Raw genomic sequence first — 18545 nt, 5'->3', positions numbered from 1 at the left:
AGGAAGTGAGCTTAACGCAAATAAATGTCTTGTATAAGAACCAAGTAGTGGTACATTAAGACGTGGTTTATGGTTTTCACCATTAACAGAGAGACTTAATATCATCGTATAATTTTTAACGATAGGAAGACTCCTCTTAACTTTATCTTTATTAATATTACTGCGAGTAGATTTTGTTGTTTTTTTTTTTTTTATTTCTTTTTCTTTTATTTTCCTTGCTTTTTGCTTTTCTTCATTTCATAGTCGAAATAATTTCTCTCGCTAATAATTATACGCTTATTTTAAAAATTAACTTTTATCTTTACATCCCACAGCTCATTTTCTTTTCGAGATAGGTAGGAAATTAGTCGTGAAAATGGTTACGATTATTTCAACGTGTAGCGTACAAAATTGGAGGGAGGGGGGAGGAGAGGAGAAGAGGGGAGGGAAGGAGTGGTGGGAGGAAAACACATTAAGAATTACAGAGCGTTCAATGCTCGTAAAACCAGAACATGGAACGAACGTTACGAATCTGGAAAATCATCCTACCATGTGACTAGATTTACGTTTTACGATCGAACTGGGATAGAGAACCATTGAGTTTAGTTGAATTTTCTCTATCTCTCTTGTTTAAATGTAACTTTACATCGATACACAAATCGTGATTAGTTAATCAAATTCGTAATCGAGTAGCTAAGCTAGTTTCCATTTGTATCCATAATTATGAAACTGATCAAATTGTGAATCTTATAATATTTGTTTTGAGATATTAAAAAAGATTACATTTGAAAGTTAAATAAATAAATTCCATGTAATGTTGAAATAACAACCAGTATCATTAACACGTTCCATGCCAAGCCCTTTTTTACTTGACTTGTCATTCAGGCCATTATTTAATTTTGTTTTAATAAAATTAATCATTAGATGTAATTATGAATTATTGTAAATATAACAATAAAACAAACTATATTAATATTCTTAGTGCATTAAATAAATATGTCTGATGGTAAGTGTACCATCGATACACGTGGTACACCTGGCCTGAGGAACAAGTTTAACGTACCACGTGTACCACCCCAGTGGTACACGTGGCACGGAACGTATTAAATTGGTTCTTTTTTGACAAAATCGTGAAAATTACATTGAATTCAATTTAATGTAAAATAATGTGATGTAAAATAACTGATAAACTGATCTTTTTTTTTTTAATTTTGATTTATTAGATCATTTTCATAAATTATTTTTAAACATTTAAGTTTCGTCGACTAATCCTAATTCTATCATTTTCTTTTTCTCAATTTATTTAAGTACACGTGACTGATTATTATATATACAAGTTGAAAAAAAAACACATAATATAAATCTGACCAAGTACATTAAAAAAAAAGAAACACCTCTAAGAGAAACAAATCGAAATTGATAGAGATAGGAGAGATACGTAGAGAAACTTTAGGGGAAATAATTGTTAGCAAAAGTAAAACTTTCGTTATCTCGGATGCAACCACTGCGGTCTCTGCTAATTATTCCATCGAAATTAAATGTAAACACTGCATCGGAACTGTAACGTTCCATTACTAATTTAGCCATACAACAATCAAGCTATTTGTCTTCGCGAGTAGATCGTTCCATTATGAGGCGAAACTAAACGGTCGGACATCGTGCTACCGAACAGAGAGAGAGAGAGAGAAAGAGAAAGAGAAAGAGAGAGAGAGAGAGAGAGAGAGAGAGAAAGAGAGAGTTGTTCGTGTATACAGTCAGTTGCAAAAATATTTCAAACTTATCTTGATAAAGTTTATAAACGAATTTTATATATACATTTTATACAATAATAATATAATATAACACACATATATATACACACGTATATATGTGTATATAAGGTAATTAATTATTGAAATAATTTATTATTAATTGTATTCATTGGAAAGGTGATTTGATATCGGTGCAGTATATTTCATATAACTGTTTTTATAATTCGAACGACGAAAAATATGTAAAAACGATATTAGAAAAGTATCAAATTTATTTTTCGTATACGTGTACGTTTCATATATATATGTGTGTGTTCTTTATTGACGCAAGAGTATTTGAAATAATGAAGAAGGGTATATATCCCTGACACCCTCCTTCCTGTGGCAACACGGCCGGACGACGATCGAGATGATAGCAATTTGCACTCCTCTTTTCTGAGCGAGAACCCTGAATCGGTTGGAGGACTTACGGAAGAGAGCTTGCTGACGTGAGCCCGTGTCTATTTCATCGTACGTGCTTGTAGGATCTTTTCTTAGAGAGAGAGAGAGAGAAAGAGAGAGAGAGAGAGAAAGATAAAGATAGAATCGCGTACAATTTCTACCATGGACGATCATAAATTTCTTTTCACCAACAACATAGAAGAAAATCGTGCTAGGTAAGTGGCTTTATCTTGTTACGTTTTCTTGGATTTCTAGGCGGAATACTACTTGTCTACAGTAAATCGTGAGTTATTTTTTTCGGGAAGTAGTTAAGATCGATTGCATTTTTCTTTTGTAATTTATTTCTTTTTTTTTTTTTTCGTTTTGTTATTTTACACATCATCCAGTTTGCCAATGGGAATTGTAAGATGAAAGTAGAATTTATTTAGGAAAAAAAAAAAATTAACAACAGATTATTGCTTCATTTCTCGGCAAAGATATTTTTGAACAAGATTGTGATCGTGAGAAATAACAATGATTAATAAAATACGAGAATATATAAAATATGTACACACTAGGATGCTCTAGGCATGCGTTGCTGTGATTTTGTAATAAAATGTTGATTCAATATAATTCTAAACTACTTAGTAAATTATAACAACACATAAAATAATACCACAATTACAATAGAATATATAAAATAATAAAACACGAAAAATTATAAAAAGTAAAGTTATTATTAATTGCGATAAAAACTATCCTATGTACTAAGTTAAAAAAAAAAAAAAAAAATCACACAAAATTAAGCGAATTTCATTAAGATCGGTTTAGGAGTTTTTAAGTTCATTGGAAATACGCAATGTGACACTGAATTTTTATATATAAAAAAGATATATAGATTATAAGATTAGAGTAAACGTTATCCTTACATAATACCAGTTAAGTTTCATCTCGACAATTCAGGGTTAAGAGATTGCTCTGACCGTATATGTTGAATACTGTACGCCACCGCAGTGTACGTACGTCTGTGGATATGTACTAACAGAACTCTCTCTTTCTCTTTCTCTCTTTCTCTAAAGAGAGAGGAAGAGAGAGAGAGAGAGAGAGAGAGAGTGGATAGAGTTATAGAGGAAACTGCAGACGGACAGAAACGATCGTACGCGAAGCAAGAGACAGCTTACCGCTTAGTTAATTCAACCTAAACCACCTCTTCTCTTTCAGTCTGCTTCTATATATATCTCTCTTTGTCTCTCTCTCTCTCTTTCTCACTCTCTGGTTATATTTGTCTCTGTCTATTAAAGTCTTAGCGGTATCCTTGCATACCCTCGATCCAGAGCTGAGCCACCCTCGGTCACCCAAAGGCCCGGGGCCAATCCCAGGGCAAGTTCGTCGTCGCATTGTCACGCATTGTGCGAGCCTTGGGCTTTGTCTAACTTCCAACGGTACTTGGGTAGGACAATTGCTTCGTCTTCGTCCTCGTCGTCCTAGTCGGTCCTCGTCCTCGTCCTCGTTGTCCTCGTTGTCCTCGTCGTCATCATCATCGTCGTTGTCGTTGTCGTCCTACAACGCGTAATACAAACGATCAAGTTTTGTTTGGTACTTTGGCACGCACTAAACTTTCCCGTTCAATCGAATATATCTATTTAATAGACTATTATATTCTATTAATTAGATCAATTAATTTTATTTTACATGTAATTTTTATATTAAAGATTTTAATACTAGATTTACGAATTTTTTTTTTATTAATTTTAAAACAATTTACGAACATTGTTTGAATGAAGAAGTGGGTAGAGGAGTAGAAATTACGTATATTTCATTAGAGCATTAAAAATCAATATACATATATTTTATAAAAATAATATATATATATATATACTCATTTTTCAAATATTTTTGCTATAATATAGAAAATGAATATATAATATGAATTAATTAGTTCTTTTTCGCATCCACAAAATAAATTATTTAAAAACTTTGTATTATAGTAAAGTTTGACAGATAAAAAAAATCAGAACATATTTGTTTAGATCCTGTTGAACGTTTCGTCCTTTTATTAAGACTTCTTCAGCAACTCATTCATCAATGTTCCGAATCTGAATAAATAATATGAAATATATATATATATATATATATATATATATATATATATATATATATATAGTTAAAAAAATGAGTCAAATTGGCAAAGTTCGTAAATCTAATGTTAAAATGAATTCTTAACTTGTAGATAATTTAGATTTGATTATCTGTAGACATATTTTTTGTAAAACGATCTCATTCTTTTCGCATAAAAATAAAGTTTCTTTCCTAAGAACAATTCGAAACTCGCGCGATCTCTCGAAAAGATGCGAAACGGGGATATTATTGTCCTTTGTAGAAGTCTTACGTACAAAAGGGTGCTAGGAACGTCCCTACCTTACAAGTTCTATGTGATATGTACTTTTTATATCGAACGTTTTTCGACAAAGTTCTTCTTAAAGACGCCTGCCTGCCTGCCTGTCTGCCTGGCCTGAAGCTGTAGCTGTAGCAAGATCGTTCGAGTTTCGTATGTACTTGCTGAAGTCGTTTGTACCCTAACTTTAAAATGCTTCGAATATCGAGAAGGAAAGTAAGAAGAAGAAGTAGAAGAAAATACGAAGAAAAAGGAGAAGAGTTCGGTGTTCACATTGGGTGTGCACAACACGGAGAGGAAAACAAAAGAGGAATCGAATTTCGATCGATCCAGAAAAGAAAAGAAAAGAGGAGAAAGAACTTTACTTTCTACGGAGGAGGGGGGGCTGGGTGTGAGGGATTACAACGAGTGAGAATCGTTTGAGTTCGAGTGGGAAGTCGTTAAGACGACATCGTTGATTGCTCGATGATCAATAAGTTAGCCTCTCTAATTCGAGAGACTAATTAAGCTGATTAATCTGTCAAGCATCGTCGAGTTTCAATGCTTGCTTCTTTAAATTTCTTCAAAAAGGAAATCTTCTATTGATTCTTGAAAAGAGAGAGAGAGAGAGAGAGAGAGAGAGAGAGAGGAAGATAGAGGTTCTATTTTTGCTTTTTTTCTCTTTCCCACTCCCATTTCAATCTTTTGTCGAATTTTTCGATGAAATGGTATATAGATATGGCATCGTTAACAAGGATGAGGATGATATTTCTGATAAAGATTGCCCGGAAGCAATGCTAGTTTTGTGGATAGAATTCTTGTCTATAGTAATCAGTACCGACTGAGAATTCTTCTTTCCCTGGAGAAGAAAAAAAAAGAGGAAGATGAATTTTGTTTCTATTTATTTTTTTTTTCTTTGTTATATTTGTTCGATTGATTGCTTCCACGAATAAAACTCGTGGATTAATATAGGTAGATATTGGATATTAATAACGACCATATCTGGTATTCCTTTCTCTCTCTATCTCTATCTCTTTCTCTCTCTCTTTCGGTGGTAGGAGTTTTGCAAAGAGTCTCGGGGACAATTACAGGTCGCATATGCCGGTGGTTTCAACCGGATAGCAGAGAGAGAGAGAGAGAGAGAAAAGGTTCTTTCCGTGTCCGTGCAGCCGTGTAAGCAACGTCTTCTCAAATATCGGATACCCGAGAGCGAACATCCTGACATGGGGACCGAAACTCTAACTCGGATTCGAATCTCATTCGAGTATAAATTCCATTCGCGATCGAAGTTCCGTGCATTACCGAGGGAACAGACGTATATAGAATTGAATGTATCGTAAAACCGTTATCAAATCGTCCCATACTATTCCCTACGATAAATCTAATTCTATTAAATAATCGTTCTCAAATAGATTGTATACACAATACATATATATATATATATATCGGTTTTTAATCTACGATTAAAATCACATGGACGAGAATTAAAATGAAAATGTCATAGAACGTATTCGATTAGATGTAACTCTAATAGAATAATTAAAAATAAAGTTATTACAAATTGGTATGTTTTCATTTATCCAATTGCTGTTTTGTTTTGCTGTTGTTGGTTGTTCTTTTCCTTCCTAAATCGTTGGCATAGAAAATACGAAAAAAATACTGATGTGCGGGAAAAAAAAAGACCGCACGAGTACTTTGTATGCCTACTCATGATACAAGTGGTGCATTATATACCTCGGTGTAACACGCCGTGTTGCATCCGGAGTGTGGAACGTGTTACTTAACGTGCCCCTTTAAACGAGACCTTCCGGCTCGCGAGTGTCAAAGACTCTTGTTTCCCACGTGCGTGATTCGAGTGTTTGTCTCATCAATTAAACATGCTTGCTTTTTTTTTGCATTCCAAAATTGCAAACCAAAATTTGTATTTTTATTTATTTTACATAATTGATAACAATAAATATTTGATTTTATTTACATACCAGGGTTCTTCGATCACGCATTGCTGTGTTTTTTTTTTTATAAAATGTTGATTTTATATAATTCTAAGCTATTTGTTAAATTATAACAATATACAAAATAATACCACAATATGAATAGAATACACGAAGAAATAAAAAAAGTAAGGTTATGTCGTATGTAAATTGAAATAATTGAATTGAAATACGACGCTATCTGTTGAATATTTAAACAACCTAGAGACCTAGATCATCTCTAAATAATAAATCTTTAAATTAGCAATAAAAAATAAAAAATAATCGCTATAAAAACTATTCTATATTTTTAATTGAAAAATATTAAATACATAAAATAGAACAAATTTCATTTAAAATTTGTTCAGTAATTTAGAAGTTCATTGGAAACCAGCAATGTGATACAGAATTTTTCTATATAAAGACATACTAATAATATAAAAAGTAGCGAAATGTTATGTGGAAGGTAATAATAAAAGAGATTCTTTATTCAAAGGACACCTCGAAGTGTAATTTTGTAAAATGGCAGTAGAAAATTCTCGTTGGTATTTATACGATTCGTCTCATTCTCTCTTTCACTATCATTCTCGTGGAGTTAGAACAAAGTCTCGTAGGATAGTTCGTAAAAAGTGTTAGGAAACGAGCGAGGAAGAAGAAGGAGATGCAGGAGTTTGCTTTCGAGGACCACGAGCCTCGAGCAGGGCAACTTTCTTCGAGGAGATAAAAGCAGTTGTCGGTAGTCGCGAACGAGCCTTGAAATGCCGTCATTCGTATGCGAGCTCGTCCTCAAGAGCTTCGAGAGAACCTTTTGGTTGCTGCTTTCATCTTAAACTATTTTTCCTTTTTTTTTCTTTTTTTTTTTTCATTCTTTCTTTTTTCTACTTTTGTCGAAGACAAAAAAAAAATAGATTCTCAACCAAGAAAACGGATCAATTAACGAATCTTCGCGTTAAACTTTTAGATAAAATATTTTTTGTACTTTTGGCGAAGCAAAAAAAAAAAAAGAATAAATTCCATCAGGAACGGATCTATTAACGAATCTTCGTTAAACTTTTAGATAATAATCTAGGTCGAAGGTACCGGCTTTTTTTTTAAATCTTAACATAAATAGACTTTGCATTGACATTAAGAATATAATTAGATCGTAGTTTTGCGAAGAAAGAGATGAGTTCGTTCACCTTCAAGAAATCGGAGAAAAGAGATCGTTCTAAACATGTGCTACCTAAATTCGAGCTCGATGTCACCGACACGGTTCTAAAGATAGAAAGAAGAGAGAAGATACGACTAACTTCGAATGAAATGCTCGTTTATTATTGCTCGTCCAAGTAACTGAGAGTTGCTAAAAAGAAGAATTAAGAAACTGAACTGACTAACTTAAATCTATACTTCGAAAATTATTTTTAATTCGATAATAATTGAAAAGAAAAAGTTTGTGACGTTAAATAAACGATCATTTATTTTATTTCTTTACTTATTTACGGGATAAATTAATAATTATAAAAAATTTGGCAAAAGTGATAAGGTAAATGAGAAAAAGAATTAAAAATATTAGGTCATCCCAAAAAATGTTGTCCATTCAAATAAACATTAGTTCAATTTTTCGTCACTAGGGGTAAGGCCCCATTTCTTAAAATGGAGTATACAAATTGCCACCATGTTGACAAGAATTCAAAAGTAATTCAATTAATTAATTATTCAAATTATGAACAATTTATTATTTTATTTTATTTTTAAAATGGACAGAATTTTCCGGTAGACCTAATAATAAAGATATTTACAGAAAATGTAGATTATATTTGAAATAAGATAAAGAAACTTAACAATATTTAAATGCCAATTTAAAATTTAACAAATAACAATAAGAAATTTTTGTGCTAAAATAATTTTTAGTTTGGAACATTCTATTAATACAGTTAAAATACCTATATAAGGTACTATGACCTTCTATATGTAACAGAATATAATTCTTAAGATTTCTTGATGGAACATTGATAAAAAAAAGATTTATGATATTTGGACAATTGATAAAATCTCTAAAAATGTTGTCAAATATCATCCACCCCTTTAGTCAATATAAATATATTCGAATAATTTAACCTAAAAGGTTTAGAAAAGTTTATCAAAATTTATTAAATTTATTTAAAATAATTAGAACAAATTTTTATTCGCTTTCTCAAAATCTATTCAAATCTACCATTTTCTTCTCGTCATGTTTTATTATTCTTTTTTTTTTTTCTATACGCGTGCTGTGTTGCAACGAGTAGAGACACGTGCCAAAATCACATGTGCATTCTTTTAACTCGCACCCTTTTCGTTGGTGAAAAAAAAGAACGAAAGAATGGCGGAACGATATCGAGTATCGACTTTCGATGCACGCGTATCCTTCTTTCTTTTTTCTTTTTATTGTTAGTTTCTATTCCTCCCTTTTTCCCTTTTTTTTTTATTTTCATTTTGGTTGCCGACGTAGAAGAATCATACGATGTTCGTATAGTATGTATTTCCGCAGTTACCTTCCATTTTCTTTCTCGTCGTCGTCGTCGTAGTCGTAGTAGTAGTCGTTGTCGACAATGACGAGAACAATAAAAAATATGTGTTCCCTTTGAAAAAATATCTCTCTCTCTCTCTCTCTCTCTCTTATTTTTTCTGAAGAAAAACAGAGTTCGATGGAGGAGTGGATACGTCGATCGTCTCGAGAAGATGACATAAATTCTTAAAACAAATAGTTCGATCGTTCCTTCTTTTCCTTTTCCTTTTCTTTTCTTTCCTTTTTCATTCGTAACGCCTCTTCAGCCCTAACCACTCTTTTTCTTTCTCTTCGATATTTCCTCGACCATTTTCCTTTCGACTATCAGGGATGGGTTTTTGTGGAAAAGAGAAAAAAAAAAGATACGAGATACTACTACTACTTCGTTTCTCCGCCACGCTACTACACTTTTCTTACTTTGAAATATTCATTTTTTCGTTAGAACGAAACAAAAAAAAAAGGAATACGAGCAAGACCTTTTCGTGTTTATCGCACATCTAACGTGAGAATTTCTACCTTCTTTTTTCTTTTGTTTTTTTCTTTTTTCTTTTCTTCTCTCTCTCTCTCTCTCTCTCTCTCTCTCTCTCTCACACACTCTTTTCCTCTTGTTTTTTTCTTCCCTCTTCTTTTTATTTTCTGCGTGTTTTCTTTTTGTCTTTGAAATTTTTTTTTCCTCTCCAAAGGGATAAAACGTTAGAAACTTGTTGGGAAAAATCGATAATGATATATATATGTATATAACTTGAACCGTTTCATCATACGAACAGAGTTATCAAAGAATTTTGCTAACCTATCCTACCACCCTAATAAAGCATTAGCAGCTTTCGTAAGGGTGAATTGGTTGGGCACGTCGATAAAATCGAGGGATGCAGAGTTTATAAAATATGAGATCAAGTAGGGACCTGTTTAAAGGTATTTTAAGGGGATAGGTTTGAAGATTGAAAGAGATCGAAAGTCGATAGAATAATATACATATATATATATATGGTTATAATATTTGCTTTGTAAGGAATGAAACAATCTTTTCAATTTCTTCATTTTCAATAATCCAAATATTTATTAGAAATTTTTACTATGTCATAATTTTTTTCCCCTGCCTAACTAATTTTCTTTCTTTTTTGTTTTTTTATATAATCCTATAAACTTTCAGATTAGTCAGTCGCATATTTTTAATCCTTCACTGTCGAGAACTCTTTCTTTCTCTTTCTCTTTCTCTGGATATTTTATTTCGATATTTCACATTCAGAAATTTTTATATATTATTTTTCGCACATATCTCTATTTTCAACTATATTACGAGAGTTTATTTTTAACTAATATACGCTTGAATAATTTATACTACAAAACAGAGATTAAATATATATATATATATATATATATATGGGGATTCCCCTTCTCCTGTTAGTCTTCCTAAAGGATATCTAACAAGTAAAAAAAGGAAGGAATTCCGCGGTGTTATTAATAGGTTGATGTAGAAAGAAAAAACCTCTCTTCACGGATATGCAATATATTTAATATAAAGAAGTAAAAATACAAAGTGATGATAAAACGCCTTCTTTGCTCGGCTACTAAACGATGACTGTCTCTTGGTTTCTTTTCTTTAATTTACTTCCTTGGGCGACGCTCTTTCTATCGTTATTCGGCTGTTTATAATACATAGTTTATCCTTTGCCTAACTATATCCGATAAGTACTCTCTGGCCCACTCATGCTTAAGTGTTCTTACTCACATTCTCACACCCCACATATATATATATTACGTTAACGTTTATAATATATTTACAAAACGTTTACGTTATATCTATATATATATATATAACGTACGTATATATGAACGTAAACGTTTCAATGACAAAAAACAAACATTTAGTGGTTATGAAAATCGTAGGAGTTGTTGAGGTCAGTAACACTCGTGTATCTGTAGCGACAATATCTATTTTCGTGGGGCTTGTAACTTATATGCATATGTAGAGAGAAAGAGAGAGAGAGAGAGAGAGAGAGAGAGAGAGAGAGAGAAGTGAGAGTGAAAGAACGAAAATGGTAACTTCAAATATTATTTATTTCTTTAGAATTATATCATTCTTTTCATAGGGGAAAAACAATTTTTATTTAATATAAAATATTAAAAGATTCGACGTTCAGATATACATGCATACACATACAACATACACACACACATACACACACAACATACACACACACACAACACACACACACACACAACACACACAACACACACACACACACACACACACACACACGCGCGCGCGCGCGTTATTTGCGATTTTCACCGAAGTATAATAATGCGATATAATCGCAGAACAAAAGGGAGGGTTATACGTATTTGTGCGTTAAACGAAGAAGAAAAGAAAGGAAAAGCGTAGCGGATACTTTCCTCGTGCACTTTTATAAGATTCACAGACCAGTAGTAATAGTAGTAGTAGTAGTAGTAGTAGTAGTAGGTAGCGTTCAGTTACGATGAAAAAGTTTTCGGATAATACGTGCAACGCGTTTTTGCGATAGACCGAGGCTTTTCAGGAAGAAAGACTGAGAATAAAAACGAATTTTCCTCTTTTTGACGTCCTACGTCTCCTCTTTTTTTTTCCTTTTTCTTCAAAGAGATTACCGAATATTATCAAAAAAATGCTAAGAGAGAATGAAAGAGACAGAGAGAGAGAGAGAGAACAACAGATGAAAAGCAGAATCGGTTATTTTTCTATATTTTTCTTTTGTTCTTTCAAGAATCCTAAATAATATGTGCTGAAATTCGCGAGTGCAGTATATATGAACAATAAATAAAAAAGAAAATGGTAATAGGATTGAAAGTAGGGGATGAAAATATGTATATGTGTGTGTGTGGAATATTTGTAGACTATGATCTAATTAGAGTAGCTTTTGCATTATCCTTAAGAGACTGATGCTTTTGATCTTGAATCTGATTAGAATAGTCGGTGTAGCTTTGGTGCATATCAGTCGAGTACAGTAACCATTCTCGGGTGCAGGGAACAATCGCGGTGCATCCCTCTGACGAAGGAGAGCTCGAGGCAACGGGATAAGCCAATGAAATAAAGGACAGATCTGTATAGTGTACCTTGTCTGACAATCCTTGATACAAGCGGTTGACTGGAACAAGATATATATATATATATATAATATTGTAGTAATATATAATAATATTCTACAATGCGTATAAAATATGAATTAAACCTTTTAGTCACTACACGTCATTATAGTGGTTTTCACGAATGTCATTTTCCAGTAGGAGGCGACGCTATGGTGGCTTTCACGGATAACATCTTTTAAAATATATTATACCTAATTTAATTATTAATTTATATATATATATATATATATATATATATATATATTTATTTATTTATTTATTTATTATTAATATATAATTATTTACTTATAAATTAAATATTTATATTAAATAATTAATATATTATTAAAGTAAATTGCTTAAGAGTTAACCCTTTGGTTACATTTGACGTATCTAGAGTTATTTTGAAATAAACTAATTTCATTCTAATTTATTTCCAAGTAATACGTAATTTTTATAATATTATCAATTAATATATTATAATATTTAATATTATATTTAAATTATTATATAATATTTCAAAGTAATTTTCAAATAAATGTCTATTCAAAGGGTTAAAGTATATGTGTGTATCATTTCTTTGTAAAAAATTATAATTTAATCATGAAAAACTTTATTAAAGTGTACTCGCATAGAGAATAGCTCTATTGTTCGTCACATATCGTAGTTTTATCGTTTACACGTAATTCTAGTTGAACCCTGCTGTACAGAGAAACAACCCCATGCAATATTCAGCCATACCTAAGAGGTGAACAAGATTCATCGAGTATTATTTTCAATATTAAATATAAATCCTTTTTGATCGTAAAACAATTACGAGTATCGAATGATAAAAGTGTTTGTTATAGTTGCAATTTTTATTAATATTTGCGAATAATTATTAGGAATATTAGATAGAGAAATAAAGGGTGGGAGATGGAGAAAGAAGGGAAAGATTGATTATTTTTGTATCTCCAAGACTCTCGTTGATAACAAGCTAAAGAAGAAAAAAGATTAGACCATAATTCACTCGCGGTGACGCGTTGAAATAAATCTTGAGCGCGTTTAAATTAATCGTCCACGTCGTCTATAGTTAGAACTCGGAGTGTAATTAAAGATCGTTATCGCTTCCGTCAGCACGAAATTCCTTGCAGTTCGATCGTTGCAAGATTGCCGAGAGTTTCATCGACTGTCACGATTAAAACCAGGGATTATTAACTATCGAAAGTTGCGTAGGGAATTACAGATAGCATAGTATTTCGATTCAATTTATTGTTAACAAGTGGTACTAAGTAAACGATCAAAGAAAATAAACAATCTCATTTGTTTCAGATCAAAATATTTCTTTCTTTTACTTTTACTTTTACTTTATGATAAAAGTTGATTTTTAAGTAGTCGCATTAATAATGGAATCATAAGTGACCACTTTTATCATACAGGGTTTTGACAATATGATTTAAACAATACATGGTTATTCGTTTTATAAATAATTTGATAGATTTATTACCTTAAAAAAAGGATAATAATATATTTCGTAAATGATTACATTCAACTATCATTTCATTCAAATTTCATCGTAGGTCTTCTTTAACTCGGTTTTGATTTCTATTGCTAAGTATATTTGTTGCAGTAAACTAGAATATGTTCGATGCTATTTGCAGTATTGCAAGTTTCACATTTGGTTAGCATTTGCTCAGTGAATAAATACATATTTGTGTGTTAGTTTCGTGTTGGCCCAATATGAATACGGGTGGTAGTTACTTGGTCTCTATTGTTTAGCATTCAAATTTTGTGCATCTCATGAACATCCGAACTTACAGGTGAAAATATTGTTTCTTTCTTTGGTTATCTATTCGTTCATCGATTAATGATTAAATTGTGAGATCGCGAAAAGAGATAGAGGGGACTCGTGCGTAAAAAAACGAATCACAAAGGTACGCATAGGAGAGAACATAAAAAAGCTATAGGAATTATATGGGGTATAACTCGTCGTATAATAGGTTTAGTGTCGTAATGTCAATTTAGTACGACGGATTTTGATTTGTCCATCGATTAAAGAAGATTCAAACGTGAAACACATAATCTAAAGAAGAAGAAGAATTGTATTTTGCGTGTAATATTTGCGCGTGGGTGGGTGGCGCGCATGGGTGGTTAGTGGCGGGGGTAAGTAGGGACGGGTGGGGTGAGTTGTTGGAAGCACCGTAGTCGTGGTTGTAGTTCAGTCAGGGTTGCGCCGTCGAAAACGAAGGAAGCGCCGCTCGCCGCCGTCGCCGCGACGTCGAGCGACGACGAGTGTGTGCGGCCTTTTAGTTCGCGTTCGTACGGTGCCAAAGACGGTGCCAACAACGGTGCCAACAACAACGGTGCCAACTACGGTACCAACTACGGTATTTCTCCCTATACTCTATTATTCTTTTCTATCTTTCTATCTATTTCTCTTTCTCTTTTTCTCTTTCTTTTACTTTCCATTTTTCCATCTCATATAACACACGCACGCATACAATATAAATTTTGGTATACGCACACACACGCATATACACACGAGGGTACAGAGAGAGAAAGAGAGAGAGAGAGAGAGAGACAGAGGGAGAAAATTTCGAGACAATTTCTTTTTTTTTCACCTTTCCAATTCATTTTATTTTTTTCTCCCCCAAATTCATCCCCTTTGTAAAATATATTCTATGTTTTTTTAACTTTCCCTTGTTTATTTTTCTCTTAGTTTCTATCGTTTTCTTTTTTTGTTTTTTTTTCTTCTTCTTGTTCTTCATACTGTTCGCGTAATTTTTCTGGTGCAAAATACGCGAGAATGATCGTCGGGATTTTTTTTTCCTATCTCGTGTGTGTTTTTGACAAAATCGTGAAGAAGATATAAAAACCTCGTGGAGACAACACAACAACATCAATTGTGGAACCCATCGTCTCTCTGCTCTTTTTCGTTCGAGACACATAGTTCTTCTTTTGGATCAAAGGTTCGTGTTGTTTATGCTTTTTTTTTTTTTTATAATGTTTTTCTCTTGTCGTTGTTTTGCTTCGAGAGGAATTGAATTTCTAAATAACCCTGTACGCGTGTTTTTCTTTTAATTTTCTTTCTTTTTATTCCTGAGTTTAATCACACTCGAAGCAGATGTTCTACGGTAGGGGATTTAATTGGCGGAGATTGATACCTCTCTGTCTTTACATTTCTCTCTCTCTCTCTCTCTCTCTCTCTCTCTCTCTTTCTCTCTATATTCCATCTACGTTTATAATTTTCTCTATCTTCGTCTGGTCTTCGTATACGCACAAGAACAGCAACAGCCAGAGCAAGCTCTCGCTTTCGATAGAACTTTGCGCAGTGAGAATTTCCATGGCAACCCGATTGTGTCTCACGCTAATACAAAGCACGAGCGTTAACGAACGTTACACTCGTGGATTGTTCTGCAAGAGAAATAGATGGACGGACGGACGGACAGACAGACGGACAGACAGACAGACAGACAGACAGACAGACAGACAGACAGACAGACAGACAGACAGACAGACAGACAGACAGACAGACGAATGGATGGATGGATGGATGGATGAATGCATGGACAGACAAACAGCAAGACGAACGACCACGAAAGGAAATGCCCTTTAAATAAACCATTCCGATTTAATCGTTCAGTTTAATCCTTTCATTTGTCACTAATATCTATATATATAGATATAGATATAAATAATAAATCAACGAAATGATAAAATAAGATTTAGGGGTTAAAATGAAGAATGAAAAAGTATAAAAGGGGAAGTAGAGAGAGTGTTATATTGGTCATTAAGAGGAAAATTACAATATTATGATTGGAATAACAGGGTAAAGTTATTCCGTTGTTTTCCCCCTTTTTCAAGAGGAGAACAAAAAATATAAATTATTCTGTCTCGAGACATTTTCTCGCTTCTTCTTTATTTCCCCCTTTTCTCTCTCTCTCTCTCTCTTTTTCTCTCTCTCTCAACGTTGATCGTTATTGAAATTTTTGGAATGTCTTTCATATTTTTTTCCACCCTCTAACACCCCCACCACTCGAGACACGCTTCACTGCGTGGGCGGATCGATCTCTCCCGCAACGGAGAGCCATTTTCTCGCGCGCGCACAAACAGACACATACACGCACACACGCATATACGCACACGCACGAACTCACACGTATACAAAGTTTTCCTCATAATGAGATTTTTCCACGGAACGAAGAGGGATTACTATACCACAACCGAGATATTCCTACTTTTGCTTTTATTTTTATTTTTATTTTCTTTACTTTACTTTACTTTACTTTTCTTTACTTTCGTATTCTTTTACTTCTGTCACTTGACAAATCTTTCTTTAAACTGAACAACACATAGTTGTAGACGAAGAACGACAACGACAACTACGACTACGACTACGACTATGTATTCACGTAAATCAAACCTGTCGCACGCACGATGCAGGTGCATACGATACGTTTGTTTCCCCTCTCTTTCCCCTCCCTAACAAATTTTTTTCCAACCGTTCTACCCTGATCCTTTTTTTGTCGTAGGTTGATTGTGAAAGCTCGTCGATATTTCGACAACTTTTAAATTAACTGTTGTAAAAAAAAAAGATATATATATATATATATATATATATATATATATATATATATATATGTATGTATATATGCATACGTAGAAAAAAGTTTTATTTTTTGTAAAAAAAAAAACATATAAATCTTAAAATCATTTGTAGTAGTAATTTTTTTTTTTGTTACGATTTTACCTCGTCAAGCTTCGTTTATTTTCTCTTTTGGATTGAAAAAGAAAAAATAACTAGCAAAAAAAAAGAAAAAGAATTGAACTGTTACGATATTCACTCAACAAATGTCGTATATGGCAAACGTTTACGCACATCATTGGACCGAATTACGAAGGTTGCACCATCACCACACTCTCGTACAATTCTCGTTACTACGTAGAAAACTGAATAACCTCGTGGACTCGTATCGTCTATCCCAGGTTTGTATAACGCGGGTACGAGTTGTTGGCTCACCGACGATTTTACGACTACGGCTGGATGGGTTTGAGAGAAAGACAGGGAAAATACAGGGAAATACAAAAATGGGGTGAACGTTGTTAACACGAACCTTTGAAACAATGCGCGTCAAACCGAATTGAAATTATTTTTTCATTTGAATTTTTCGTTTTTATTTTTTATCATTTTTTTTTACATTGAATTATTTTAAGACTATTATTATAATTAACGAATTAATTATAATTGTCAAATATTAATTACATTAGATTTACGGATTGTATCAATTTGACTCACATCAAATTTTGTTCCTACATATATTAGATATATTATATAATATAATTATAATTTCTTTTTTTCTTGTTGTTTATTTAGCTCCTGAATTTTTTACAATTTGTCCGTAGACATTTGGTAAATTTTATATATGTAAAAAAAGTTAACACGTTGACGGTATCTCTCCAATGAGATATGAGAACTTAAATATTATTATTTTTTTTAAATATGTTAATATAATACCCTAATAAAATATACGTAAAATTTTTGTTCTCCCCTTCTTTATTAAATCCATATTTTTTTGTTAAAACAACATTTGTAATTTTTTAGAAAACTAGTGAACGAAACATCCGTAAATCAAGTGTTAATAAATATAAGGATAGTTCAACGTATATTTGATTTTGGTTGTTATTGTTATTATAAAACACACCGTATTCGCGAGAGTGAAGTCGATTTAGTTGATTTAGTCGATGGGGGCACGTGTGTACGAGCTCGTTTGAAAACTTTATAAATCTCCCTGCAACGAAGTTGACGCAAATAAACGTCGCGTCAGTGCACATCCGACGTGACGGTCGGCCGGCAACTTTGAAACGCGACTCCCAGATGTTTTAAAGGAACGCGACGAACTCTAACTTTCTAACGAAGTCGTAAATCCAATGCTTAGAAAGCATCCCTTTCCTTTTACCCTTTTTTTTTTTTTGTATTTTTTATTTTCTCAGAATGGAAGTATATAATTCTGAAAATGTTTACTGATAGTTTTGTTTCATTTAGTTAGTTTAGTGCTAGTAAGGAAATAATAAGTGTAATATATTAACGTTGAAATAATATTAATGAATCCTTTATACAAAATTTGTCTCTATTATATCGTATTTCATATTCCTTTTTCACATGATTATCGTCGTCCTTGCTATTTATCTCAGATTTCATCGTAAAAACGTAACGAGCTAGGAAGCTTTTTTATTTGATTTTGCGGTAAAATGAAACAGGTTCTCTTCTGTATCCGTGCACATGTCATATATGTATACTTCTCTCTGTGAAAAGAAAAATAATCGAGATAACGTAGAAAGAGTAATATACTAAACGAGCGTATTAACGTTACGTTTATCAGCAAACGAAAAAACCTTTTTAATATGATATCACATAATGTACTTTTATAATAATAATATTATGTTAA

At 32.6% G+C, this 18545-nt stretch overlaps 2 protein-coding genes across 6 annotated transcripts in view; one reads left to right on the top strand and one right to left on the bottom strand.

The window, feature by feature from the left end:
- Positions 1 to 2212: 2212 nt before the first annotated feature.
- LOC107065748 (uncharacterized) overlaps positions 2213 to 18545 on the top strand; it is a 78514-nt gene continuing 62181 nt past the window's right edge. Inside the window, exons 1-2 of one of the 5 annotated variants that reach the window (XM_089172874.1) lie at positions 14344 to 14486; positions 14963 to 15068. The gene's annotated coding sequence lies outside the window, so the exon portion shown is untranslated. Of the gene's footprint in view, positions 2387 to 14324; positions 15069 to 18545 lie in introns of those variants that run through there. The other 4 variants (XM_089172875.1, XM_089172877.1, XM_015319712.2 and 1 more) reach the window with 4 other exon arrangements.
- LOC149032542 (uncharacterized) lies at positions 2725 to 17506 on the bottom strand. The gene is made up of 4 exons (XM_089172767.1): positions 17490 to 17506; positions 16979 to 17213; positions 3420 to 3710; positions 2725 to 2748 (listed from the first exon to the last, which is right to left on the bottom strand). Exons 1-4 carry the CDS (start codon positions 17504 to 17506, stop codon positions 2725 to 2727), a joined length of 567 nt encoding a protein of 188 aa, XP_089028893.1.

Source organism: Polistes dominula, unplaced genomic scaffold (genome assembly GCF_049000335.1).
Source record: "Polistes dominula isolate Pdom_NZ unplaced genomic scaffold, Pdom_raw_medaka contig_23, whole genome shotgun sequence".
Lineage (NCBI taxonomy): Eukaryota > Metazoa > Arthropoda > Insecta > Hymenoptera > Vespidae > Polistes > Polistes dominula.
This window is presented reverse-complemented; position numbering and strand designations above follow the sequence as displayed.

Excerpts from the sequence above, each read along its gene's own strand:
- LOC149032542 (XM_089172767.1), bottom strand. Across the intron at positions 3,711-16,978 it reads TCGTAATTCGGTCCAATGAT|GACGACAACGACAACGACGA; the intron begins GTGCGTAAACGT and ends TACGCGTTGTAG. Across the intron at positions 2,749-3,419 it reads GAGACAAATATAACCAGAGA|CAACGCATGCCTAGAGCATC; the intron begins GTGAGAAAGAGA and ends ACAAAATCACAG.